We start from the raw sequence: 12,317 nt of genomic DNA, 5'->3' as shown, positions 1-12,317 counted from the left end.
AGACTGGGTATAATACAATATAATATAATATATAATACTGGGTCTTATATTAATTATTGCTCCAAAAGATACATTAGAGCTGATTGTCTGGCTAGGTCTTATTTTTAGGGAAACATGGTATATACAATGGACTATTACTCAGCAGTAAAAAAGAATGAAATCTTGCCATCTGCGGCAGCATGAATGGACCTAGGGGGTACAGTGTTGAGTGCAGTAAGTCAGACAGTGAAAAACAAATGTCATTATGATTTCATTTATAAGTGAACTCTAAAGAACAAAATAAACAAACGAAACAGAAACAAACTCATAGTTATGGACAACATTTTTATGGTTGCCAGATGGGAGGAGGGCAGGGAATGGGTGAAAAAGGGGAAGGAATTAAGAAGCCAAATTTGGTTGTTACACAGTAGTCATAGGGAAATAGCATAAGGAATATAATCAATAATATTATAACAACTATGTATGGTGTCAGATGGGTAATAGATGGAAAGGGGGTTGGATGTGGGGTGACAAATGTGAAAGGATTAAGAAATACAAATTGTTAGTTATAAAAAGTCATGGGGATATAAAGTAAAGCATGTGGAATATAATCAATAATATGGTAATAATGATGTATAGTGCCAAGTGGGTACTAGTCAGGAGGATCACTTTGTAAACTACATAAATGTCTAGTCACTATGTTGCACATCTGAAATTAATATAAAATAATATTTAATATCAAAAAAGAAGGAGGAGGAAGAGGAGGAGGAGGGGGATCTGAGCATTTGTGTCCTCTTCCTACTTAAGAGTAGTAAGTTAGTGAGACCCTGCAAGAAATGTACAAACATAGGAAAGGGGTCACACCTTTCCCTAGACAATGCGAGGATAGCAACAAGCTGAGAACTTGGCTCTGGCAACAGAAACTACTTAATCCTTACTGTGCAGAGCCCCTCTGAGAATGGGATATATTCTTATTAGGGGACAGCAATTTCCTACATTAGTAACAAATGAATGATCCAAAGCCTCTCCCTACCTAACAACCTCTGAGCGGGTCATTTGACCTCAGCCCTGGGGCCACGCAGTAAAGGATACCACACACAACACCTCCCTCTCCACACTGCACCCCTGGCCTATAAGGAAAAAAGAAGGAAGGAAGTGGGAAAGTGTAGATCTGAGTCCGAGGAGGAAAGTGACCTTACCCAGTGATGTCAAGTTCCCATAATTCTCCAGCATCACACTTCTGTAAAGAGCCCTCTGTGTGGAAGAAAGGATAGCCCATTCTGCCTGGGTTAAATACACAGCCACATCTTCGAAGGTCACCATCTCCTAAAACAAGAGGTTCCTTTTGCCCCAGAGCCAATTCTCTGACTCAGGGCCACATTGGGGGACACAGGGGACAGTATGAGGGAGGGGTCCAATTAGGAATGGCTAATGAGAAAAGGTGAAAGAACTGGGTGTTAGACCATTAAATGACTATTTCTACAACCCAAAATCTGGAGCTTCTCTCACTACCAGAAGAACCTCCATTTGAACATAAAATTTACTGTTATAAAACATGATAAAAAACATTATCAAAAACCCTGGAGAGTCTCTCATTAATTAACCTCCCTAGAGCAAAATCTCTGTTTTTGTCAATACTCTGTTTTTTACTGTTACACCTACAAGTGGACAATTAGCTTCAATATGTCCAGACACCCACTCACAGAGGCATCTCAGGACCTACTTATTCTCCCTTCACTGCCCCAGTGCTCAGTCAGTCCCCAAAGTGTGTTCACTCTACCTCAAACCTTACCTGGTGCCAGGTTTTCAGGGGCATGGCTGCCATCACCCGGGGTTCCTCTCAGTGAAGGGCAGTAGCTGAGGGAAGAAGCAAAGAGTGAGTAAGCCTGGCTCAGTCAAAGGCTCTCCTTTAAACCAACATACCTGCCAATAATAATAGCAACAATCATTTACTAAATGCCCACTGAATGAGTGGTATATGAGTACTTCCTTTTAATTCATACCATAACATGAAGTTTGAATTCTAAGTACACAGATTCTGAAAGGGTAAGAAAGAAACTTGCCCTCAGCAGCAGAGCCTATAATCCCCACTGCCCTAGGTAGGACATGAGTACTGGGGGAACATGAGTAAAGAGCAAAACAAGCAAAAGACACCAACAAACTAGAAGCAAAATCTAACAAGAGGAAACCCATTCATTTTTTTAAATAAAATTTTACTGGAAAACATATAAAGTTAAAAAAAGAAAGAATATCATGTTTTTGGATGAAAAATACAAATCCTCTCATCCAGTCCCCACAATAAGCCTATAAACCTTTTCTTTTCCCCAAATGAGAAAAACAAGGCTATGAGAATAATTTTCTCTAACAAGGTCACTCAGTTTGTGTATGGATGAACTTGGATTCCAAGCCAAATCTGCCAGATTCCAAAGGCTATGCTTTTTTTTAGTTTTTAAATTACAGTCGACATACAATATATTAGTTTTAGATGTACAACATAGTGATTAGACATTTATGCAGAGGGGGCCAAAATAACGTATACATATTTTAAGAAAGGAAAAAGCTACTAAAACTGTAATACTCAATAATACCGATAACAAAAGATGAGTATGACACGTTTGACTTCTGCAATTACAAGTACTCAAAGTGATTACCATCAGCATGATTTTAACAGTTTTATCGTTTCTTAAAATGTGTAAACATTTTTTTGGCAACCTCTGTATAACTTATGAAGTGATCACCCCATAAGTCTAGTACCCTTCTGACACCATACAGTTATTATAATACTTACAGCATATATTCCCAGTGCTGTACTTTATATCCCCACGGCTGCACAACTGCAAAAGCCATGCTTTCAATAACTACATTAAATTGCTTGCAATCACAATTCAATAGGATTTCTCTTAGAACCTCATAAAGTGATTCTAAGGTTAATATGGAAGAATAGATAAGAGTAGTCAAGAACATTCCCAAAGAGTCTCAGTAAGTCTTCCTTTTCCTGGACCTTGGAGCAGGCATCTTTTTAGCTAATCTTTCCATTCTAGGACCCAGTGATAACTACAAAGGACCCTGAAAGGCCACCTCAAAAGGCCAAATGTCTGGGTTATTACTTTAATTATATCATCCTCTACAGACACTTTGTATTCTTAAGCAGTCACATGCTATCAAAAAGCCAGTATCTTCCCCACAGCAACTCACTGCATGCTGTAATTTCCTGCTAGCCTTATCTTGTAGCACCCTTCTCCTTAATTTAGTCTCTCTGGCAATTTTTTCAGTTTTCTTTACTATGCTAATTCAGGACCTTTGTACCTGTTGCTGCCTCTGTATGAACCACTCTTCTCCAACCTTAGAAACTTTGTAATTGATACTCTCTGCCTGAAATACTCTCCAACAGCCTGACCACTCTTCACCTAGGTAACGCCAACTCATCCTTCAGATCATCCTCTACAGACCAGGTCAGGTCCCCATGTTACACATTCCACTAGCACAGTATTCCCTTTCCTGTATATGTCTCCCAGTTTGAGATTATATATTGCTTTATGCTTTTTTCATTCAACAAACATTTATAGTATACTTATTTCAGGCCAAGTGTGAACTAGAGTAGAGAGAGAAAAAAAGGTGTGATCCATCTTGTCATTGAGCTTGGCCTAGACTAGACACACATTAATCCAAGATTCTCATAAATAACTTTGAGATCACAATTGTGACTAGCGCCAGGGAGAATCTATCCTAGACGGCAAGAATCAATAGGAATTAACTAGATTAAAAGGAAAATCTTTACAAAAGTGACAGCAAGTGCAAGAGCATGTTCTAGAAGTGATAGGCCAAGAAAACTGTAGAACCAAGGGGAGCTTCAAAACGAGGGCGAAGTTGCAAGAGACCAAAGCGTGCAGGGCGTTGCCCACGGTGCCTTGGTCTTAGACCTAAAAGCAACAGGCCACAGCTACCCGGTTACGAGCAGGAGGGGTGAAATGATCAGATTTAATTAACTTTCCCATTAAACCGAAAGCTCCCAGAAGTCGGGACCCACGCCCCGCCTCATTCATAGCTGCATCCGGGGAACCGAGAACAGCGAATCCGCATTTAGCTGCTCAGTAAGTAGTTGTTAGCCCAACGAGCGGTAGGGCTTTTTGGCTGTGTCATCTCCTTTCCATCCACCACCTCCATTTCCCAAGAGGCTGCCCGGGATGGGGCGAACAAGGCACCCGACGGAGGGCGGGATTGGCCCGCAGACCGCCTCCAACTCCCTCCACCGGGGCAGCAGGGACAAAGGCGACAGCCTTCTCTAAGGACAAAGAACGCGCTCCTAGCAAGGACCCTGAGGCGACAAACCCCAACACTCACCTCCCGAAAAGCGCAAAATGCGTCGTGACCGGATGGGCGTCACAGAGGCGGCGCCGCCAGGGCCTCCTCACGTGCTTCCTCTCTAGGATAGCTGAGCGCACCGCTCAGTGGTTGTGGTCTTTGCTCCCAGCGCGGTGCTTTTTAACCTGGGATCCTCAGAGATCTTGAATAGGAGAGAAAGTTTATCACTGTTTTCGCTAATCTCTAACCGAAATCTAGCATTTCCTTTAGTTATGTGTTGGCGACAAACTACAATAGTAGCAGCAGTAATTTTGTCAGCAACAGGAATCAGATATTTTCATGTCACATTACATACAGTTGATGCAGATAATCTCAAAATATGTACTATTCTCACTAATTCAAAATTATAATCGTTATTAGGCTCACCTGTAGCTATTTTCACTTCATCACATTGGTAAAGACGCACATATTAGATGTGATTAAAAAATATGGCAAATGTTTAAATTTTAAAAAATATTATAAGGCCGCCCGGTGGCTCAGGCGGTTAGAGCTCCATGCTCCTAACTCTGAAGGCTGCAGGTTCAATTCCCACATGGGCCAGTGGGCTCTCAACCACAAGGTTGCTGGTTCAACTCCTTAGTCCCACAAGGGATGGTGGGCTCTGCCCCCTGCAACTAAGATTGAACACGGCACCTTGAGCTGAGCTGCCTCCCGGATGGCTCAGTTGGTTGGAGCATGTCCTCTCAACCACAAGGTTGCCGGTTCGACTCCCGCAAGGGATGGTGGGCTGTGCCCCCTGCAACTAGCAACAGCAACTGCACCTGGAGCCGAGCTGCGCCCTCCACAGCTAAGACTGAAAAGACAACAACTTGAAGCTGGCACCGTCCACAACTAAGATTGAAAGAATAACAACTTGACTTGGAAAAAGTCCTGGAAGGACACACTGTTCCCCAATAAAAAGTCCTGCTCCCATTCCCCAATAAAATCTTTAAAATAAAAAAATTACAGTAAAAGACACATTGCCATTAATTCCCCTTCAAAATACTCCCCCTCGCTTCAAACACACTTATCCCATTGTTTTTGCCACTTTCTGAAGAAATTCTGGAAGTCCTCTTTTGTGAGTGTGTTTAGTTTTGCTGTTGTGACTGCCTGAGTGTCCTGAATTGATTCACAACATTTACCTTTCATGGTCATTTTGACTTTGGGGAAGAGCCAGAAGTCACACGGTGCCAGATCCGGTGAATAAGGTGGATGAGAACACACTGTAATGTTTTTATTTGACAGAAGTTGCCCTACCAGAAGCGATGTGTGACAGGGAACACTGTCATGATAGAGGATGAAGTAATGACACTCACGAAAGAGGACTTCCAGAACTGTTTCAGAAAGTGGCAAGAATGATGGGATAAGTGTGTTCAAAGCGAGGGGTAGTATTTTGAGGGGGCTTAATGGCAATGTGTCTTTTAGTGTAATAACTTTTTAAATGTAAAACATGCACCATATTTTTTATCACCTCATATATTAATGCACTACAAATTTATTTTTTAAACTATTTATTTGTATTTTAATATAATTGGTTTTGGAGGGGTGCACAGGTATCCTTACACTGCAAAAGAGGTCATTGGACCAAACAAGCTGTCTTCCTTGGAGGTAAAGTTTCATTTACATTAAGAAAGATCAGGACTGAGAAGGGATGCATTAAAGAACTATTTAGGAAGTGAAAACAGTGGACATTAAAAAAAAATGAATGAGTTATAGAAGAAGCAATCTATGACAGCTGTATAGGAATAGATTGGATGCCCTGATAGATGAAAGTGTCATTGACTAAGATGAGAAATTCAGGAAGAGGAGCCAGTTTCAGGCAGGAAGATTACAGAATTCAGTTTTAGAAACACTGACTACACACACACACACACACACACACACACACACACTTGCTTTATTAAAATATAACTCACATTCCATACAATGTAAACATTTATTTAAAGTGCACAATTTAGTAGTTATGGGTATATTCAAAGAATTGTGCAACCATCACCACAATCAATTTTAGAACATTTTCATCATCCCAAAAAGAAGCTCCATAACCATCAACACTCTCTCCCCATTTTCCTTGTGATACACAGAATAACGTTCCCCTCAAAGATGTTTATGTCTTAATCTCTGGAACCTGTGAGTACCTTAGGTGATATGTCAAAGAGGAATTGAGTTTGCAGATAGAATTAAGGTTGCTAATCAGCTGAAATTAAAATAGCAGATTTTCCTGGATTATGCACGTGGGCCTAATGTAATCATAAGCATCCTTAAAAGTGGAAGAGGTTAATTGGAAGAGAGAATGACAGAGATGACAGCATGAGATAAACTTGTCCCAATATTGTTGGTTTTGAAGCTAGAAGAAGGAGCTATGTACCAAGAAAGTGGGTGGCCTCTAGAAGCTGGAAAAGGCAAGGAAACAGATTCTGTCCTTAGCCAACACTTTGAATTTGGCTGAGTGAAATACATTTTGGACTTATAACCTCTAGAACTGTAAGATAATAAGTTTGTGTTGTTTTAAGCTACTGTTTGTGGCAATTTATTACAGCAGCAACAAAAAAATTAATGCGTTCACTCTCCCAATTCAAGCCTTCCCCTAATCCTAGACAACCACTAATTTATTTTCTGACTCTATAGACTTGCTTAGTCTGGATGTTTACATCATATAAATGTCCATTAAATCTGAATATAAAACAAAAAATGAGTTTTTACTGTTGGTGATTTTATTAGTCTTTAGAATGATGGAAACCTATCTGTTTATTTAGTAGCAAGACTTGGGCAGAGCTTGATGTTTTTGTTTTTTGCTGAGGGAAGGTGATGCTATACTTTTAATCTGCACAAGCTCTCAACAAAAAATTCCTCATTAACTCCATTCTCTCCACAATGGAGAGAAACCCCATCAGTGTGAGGAGTGTGGGAGAGCCTTCAGTGATCATGCAAATCTGATCAGGCATCAGAGGATTCAGTGGGGACAGACCCTATCACTGCAAGGAGTGTGGAAATGGCTTCACCAGCAGTTCTGAGTTGGTTAAACATCAAAGAATCCACACTGGAGAGAAACCTTACAAGTGTAATGAGTGTGGAAAAGCTTTTGCTGTTAGGTCAACATTACATCAGCATCAGAGGATCCACAGTGAAGAGAAACGGTATGAGTGTATCTAGTGTGGGAAAACCGTTTCCTGTACCCATGTTGTAAGTTCCCAGGACAGAACTCCAGGTCTGCCACAATCTCTGAGGTCTACACTTTCCACACACACCAATGATGTTTATGAATAGTTGGCTACGTAAGGGGTTTAAGCATATGCTCTGTAGTAGGGCAGGGCTGTTCAAAAGAAATATAATGTGAGACATAAATGCAAGCTACATATGTAATTTTAATTTTCTGCTGGCCACATTAAAAAAGTAAAAAGAAAATGGTGACATTAATTAGTAATGTATTTTATTTAACTCAATATATCAAAAATATTATCATTTTAACATGAAAGAAACATCTCTCTATTAATGAGATCATTTACATTTTTTTTTGTACCACGTCTTCAAAATCCTGTATTTTTTACCTACAGCACATCTCAATTTCAATCAGCCCTATGTCAAGAGCTTAAGAACTTAATAAGCAAATGGAGTTAGTGGCTACCATGTTAACAGTACAGAAGTAGAGAAAAGAAAGTTCTGATTAGGTTTTCAGTTCTAAGCCTCATGTTCTTGAATGCTTACTACACAAGATAGAAGAATGAATGCTTGCAGGTGGGCCACAGAAATATCCATTTTAAAATACACTCCTCAAATGGTTCTCCTGCATATCAAACCATGAAGTTCGTCACAATTATATAGTGATATATACGATCAGTTGTGTAGCAAAATCTTATTGTGGTTTTAAATTGCATTCCCTTGATGGCTAATGATGTCAAATATCTTTTCATGTGCTTTTCCGCCATCTGTGTATTCTCTTAGGTGAAATGCCTGTTCATGCTTTTCGCACATTTTTTAAGTAGATCGTTTGTTTGTTTTTATTGTTGAGTTTTGAGAGTTGTTTATATATTCCAGAGACCAGTCCTTTGTAAGCTATTATATAACGCCAGAAATTACATTGGATTTTTTTATTCCCTTCCTCCAGCCAGACTATCTTCCTTCCCCCACCCCCATCTGCAACCCATTCTTATCTGTTGAACCCAGAACAAATGGCCCTGCCCTTGAAGGAGTGTGTTACTTGAGCTACTAAATAGGAATTCCTCCAACCCCTTTTTCTGCTGTTCTCCCACAGCCTACTGCCTATATGCCAACAGCAGCACTTAACATAACTTGTATCCTCCAGAGCTGAAACAAAAATGTATAATTTTGGCACAAGGCTAGTGCTCAAAATCTTGTAAAGCATGTATCTAACAATGGTTGCCGGTTCTAAACCTGCCTCGCTCACCTTTAGACAAATCTGTGGTGTTCTCTGCAGGTGCGTCATCCTGTGCCTCCAGGCTCCAAGGCAAATCCCCTTCCTCCAGAAGTGAGATCAGGGAAAGTCTACAAACCAGGTATCCTGAAAAGGGGGAAGAAAACAGTGCTGGGGGAGTCTCATATTACAGGGAAGCCCAAAGAGGTTTTGATCAAGAGGAAACTGAGCAACTGTGACCTCTCCATAAAAGGTCAGTGAGATCCTGGGAGACACATGAAAGCACAGGGAAGGAATGATGGAAGTCTTCTTAGATGACTAGGTGAGTTGAAGAAAGGCATGAATTTCAAAAGAAGATACTTCTTTCCTACTGTGCGCTGCGCAGAGCCTCTAATGGTGGAAAGTGTTCTCACCAGAATAGGTAGACCTACGTTAGACCCAAACAAGCTCAGGCTTCTCTATCCCTCCCTCCTTCCCTGCCAGACCTCCTCTGGGGCTCATGGATTAAGAGTGTTTGCCCCTGAAAATACACAGAAGGTTATGAGATTCACACCGTGACCGATCCCTACCCGTCCTATGAGTCAGAGTCTCAAAGGCAAAGTGGCCTTACCCAGGGAGGTCACGTTTTCATAATTCATCAGCTTCACTATCCTTGTACAGGGCCCTGTGTGCAGAAGAAAGGCCAGCCCATTCTGTCCGGGTGAAGTACAGAGTCACGTCCTCAAAGGTCACTATCTCCTAAAACAAGAGCTTCCTGATGTCCCAGAGCCAGTCTTCTGGCTGCGAGCCAGAGTATAGGTCACAGGTGACAGTGTGAGGGTTTGGGGAGGGGGGCGTCCTGTGACAGGAGGGCACTGAATGAAGAGAGGGCAAAAGGACATGGAAATGGGCCGGGCCAGTGGCTCAGGTGGTTAGAGCTCCATGCTCCTAACTCCTAAGGCTGCCGGTTCGATTCCCACATGGGCCAGTGGGCTCTCAACCACAAGGTTGCCAGTTCAATTCCTCGAGTCCCGCAAGGGATGGTGGGCTGCACCCCCTGCAACTAAGATTGAACATGGCACCTCGAGCTGAGCTACCGCTGAGCTCCCGGATGGCTCAGTTGGTTGGAGCGCATCCTCTCAACCACAGGTTGCCGGTTTCGACTCCTGCAAGTGATGGTGGGCTGTGCCCCCTGCAACTAGCAACGGCAACTGGACCTGGAGCTGAGCTGCGCCCTCCACAACTAAGACTGAAAGGACAACAACTTGACTTGGAAAAAAGGCCTGGAAGTACACACTGTTCCCCAATAAAGTCCTGTTCCCCTTCCCCAATAAAATCTTTAAAAAAAAAAAAAAAGGACATGGACGTGAGTTCCATGAATGCCTGTACCTACAACCATCAAATCAGAAACTCTTTCACTATTAGAGCAGCTTCTACTTACACACAAGGTTTTTCTATTACAAAAGGCAATGTCACATTATAGAAAAATTGGAACAGAGAACGTTGTTCATGAATTCACCTTCCTGTAACAAACTCTCTTCATTTCTGCATATGCCCTTCGTCCCTCAGACTCTCCATGAACAGATGACTGGCCTCTGACTGAAACTCTCACTGGTGACATCTCAGGACCCACCTACTGCCTGTCCCCACCTCATTAACAAGGGCCTGCCCTATCCATCCTGCTTCCACACTTGAACTGAGCCCCACTATGCTCCCATGCCTGCCTGCTCTACCCCAATCCCCACACCCGCCTACCAAGAACAGAATCATGGCAAATGGGCCTCTGTCTCCCAAAACGCTCATGTGATGCTTGAACCCTGTTATGCCACTCACCCCTCCACCCCAACAAAGGGGGGTGTGCTGCCTCTGCTTGAGCCCCTCCAGCAGAAGGAACTCTGCTCTCTGAAAGCCTACTCAACTCCAGACAGTCTTCCTGGGAGAAGGTGTTTCCTGATGTTAATGGCTGCTCCATAGCTCTTTGGCTGTCTTCCTTTACACCTCTCAGAGAATCTGTCCTTTGCCAAGCCCAACTCTCCCTTCCCAGACAGCACCGCGATCTAATCCCTCTCATCTCCGTGCTGCCTTCGCTGTGCAGTGATGATGCTCCCATCTCTTCACTCCAAGGTCTCACATGGTTCTGGCACCATCACATGGCTGCCCCACATGGCCTCGCGACCTTCATGCCAGTTATGTACCTGACGTGTCTGAGCTACAGTCCAATTCTGAACTCATCTCCCTCCCTAAATTGGCTCCTTGGCTCCTTCTAACTCATATGAACTACTCAGTACAAGGAGAAACTAATTCCGGTGAAGGGAAGGAACTTTATGGGCAAGACAGCAATGGGCTGGTAGTCACCATTGCTCAGAGCCACAAACACACCAGCCACCTCTCACAGCCCACCCCTTTCTGGAAGGATCCCTATGGGGGAAAGCAGAGCCACTGAGACATATAGGCTCTGCATCAGGCTACAGGGGCAGCATTGGGATTTCAGAAGCTCAGAACTCTATCACTTTCCACATCCTCTCATGGAGGGAGTGCACTGAGACCCAGGCGACCTGCTCACAGAGGAGAAGCCCACCTTCCAGGGAACCCCCCCATTGTGTGAGAAGCCAGAACAGTGCAAGAAAAAATAAAATGCTACAGTGTGAGAGAAAATAAAAGGCTGCAGCGGGACAGAAAATAAAACATTCCAGCAACACCTACTGGAAAGCCAAAGAAAGACCTCTTTGTATCAATCTGCTGCAGAACCCACTCCTGCAGATGCCCAGGAAGAGAAATAATAATTCATTAATTGGCATGAATAACCAATGTAACAAGGCAGCTCAGAGAGAAAATGAAAACGCTCCAGAAAATGTCAAAAAACTTAAAGACATGGAAATATGTGAATTAAATGACAGAGAATTCAAGAGTGTTGTTCTGAAAAAACTCAACATGATGCAAGAAAACACAGATAGGCAGTTTACTGAACTCAGAAACACAACCAAAGAACAGAATGAACATTTTACCGAAGAGATTTAAATTTAATAAAAAGAACCAAATAGATACCCTGGAGATAAAAAACTCAACAAAAGAAATGAAGAATGAAATAGCCAGTTTAGGTAATAGAGCTGACCAGATGGAGCCAAAAATTAGTGATATTGAAGATAGAAATCTAGAAATGACACAGATGGAAGAGAGAGACTTGAGAGTTAAAACAAATGAAAGAACTCTACAAAAACATTCTGACCCCATCAGAAAGAGCAACATAAGAATAACGAGTATACCAGAAGGAGAAGAAAGGGAGAATGGAACAGAGAGTATATTCAAATACTTGACAAGAACTTCCCAAACCTGTGGAAAGAACTGGATCCTCAAATCCAAGAAGCAAATAGAATACTTAATTACCTCAATCCCAACAGGTCTTCTCCAAGGCACATTGTACTGAAGCTTTCAAAAATTAATGACAAAGAAAAAATTCTCAAGGCAGCCAGGGAAAAGAAGACGGTAACCTACAAAGGAAAAGCCCATTAGATTATCATCAGATTTTTCAGCAGAAACTCTATAAGCAAGGAGGGAGTGGAATCAAATATTCAAACTATTGACAGAAAGAAATTATGAACCAAGAATAATATGTTCAGCAAAGATATCCTTAGATGTGAAGGAGGAA

General features: G+C 42.1%; 1 protein-coding gene across 7 annotated transcripts in view; it reads right to left on the bottom strand.

The window, feature by feature from the left end:
• The window catches only part of LOC308489432 (uncharacterized protein), a 36,189-nt gene that overhangs the window by 18,110 nt on the left and 5,762 nt on the right, over window positions 1-12,317 (bottom strand). For 4 of the 7 annotated variants that reach the window (XR_013992096.1, XR_013992097.1, XM_081030530.1 and 1 more), the window contains exons 3-7: window positions 12,056-12,159; window positions 8,726-8,839; window positions 4,321-4,483; window positions 1,772-1,836; window positions 1,179-1,305 (exon numbers count right to left, since the gene is read on the bottom strand). Coding sequence is in view for 3 of the 7 variants with exons in the window: in XM_081030527.1 (XP_080886653.1) it covers window positions 1,179-1,305; window positions 1,772-1,804 (160 nt within the window). In the remaining 4 variants the exon portion in view is untranslated. The remainder of the gene's footprint in view (window positions 1-1,178; window positions 1,306-1,771; window positions 1,837-4,320; window positions 4,484-8,725; window positions 8,840-12,055; window positions 12,160-12,317) is intronic. The other 3 variants (XM_081030531.1, XM_081030528.1, XM_081030529.1) reach the window with 1 other exon arrangement.

The sequence above is a fragment of the Rhinolophus hipposideros genome (assembly GCF_964194185.1).
Source record: "Rhinolophus hipposideros genome assembly, chromosome: 21".
Taxonomy (NCBI): domain Eukaryota; kingdom Metazoa; phylum Chordata; class Mammalia; order Chiroptera; family Rhinolophidae; genus Rhinolophus; species Rhinolophus hipposideros.
The sequence above is the reverse complement of the archived record's forward strand: the minus strand, read 5'-3'. Positions and strand labels throughout refer to the sequence as shown.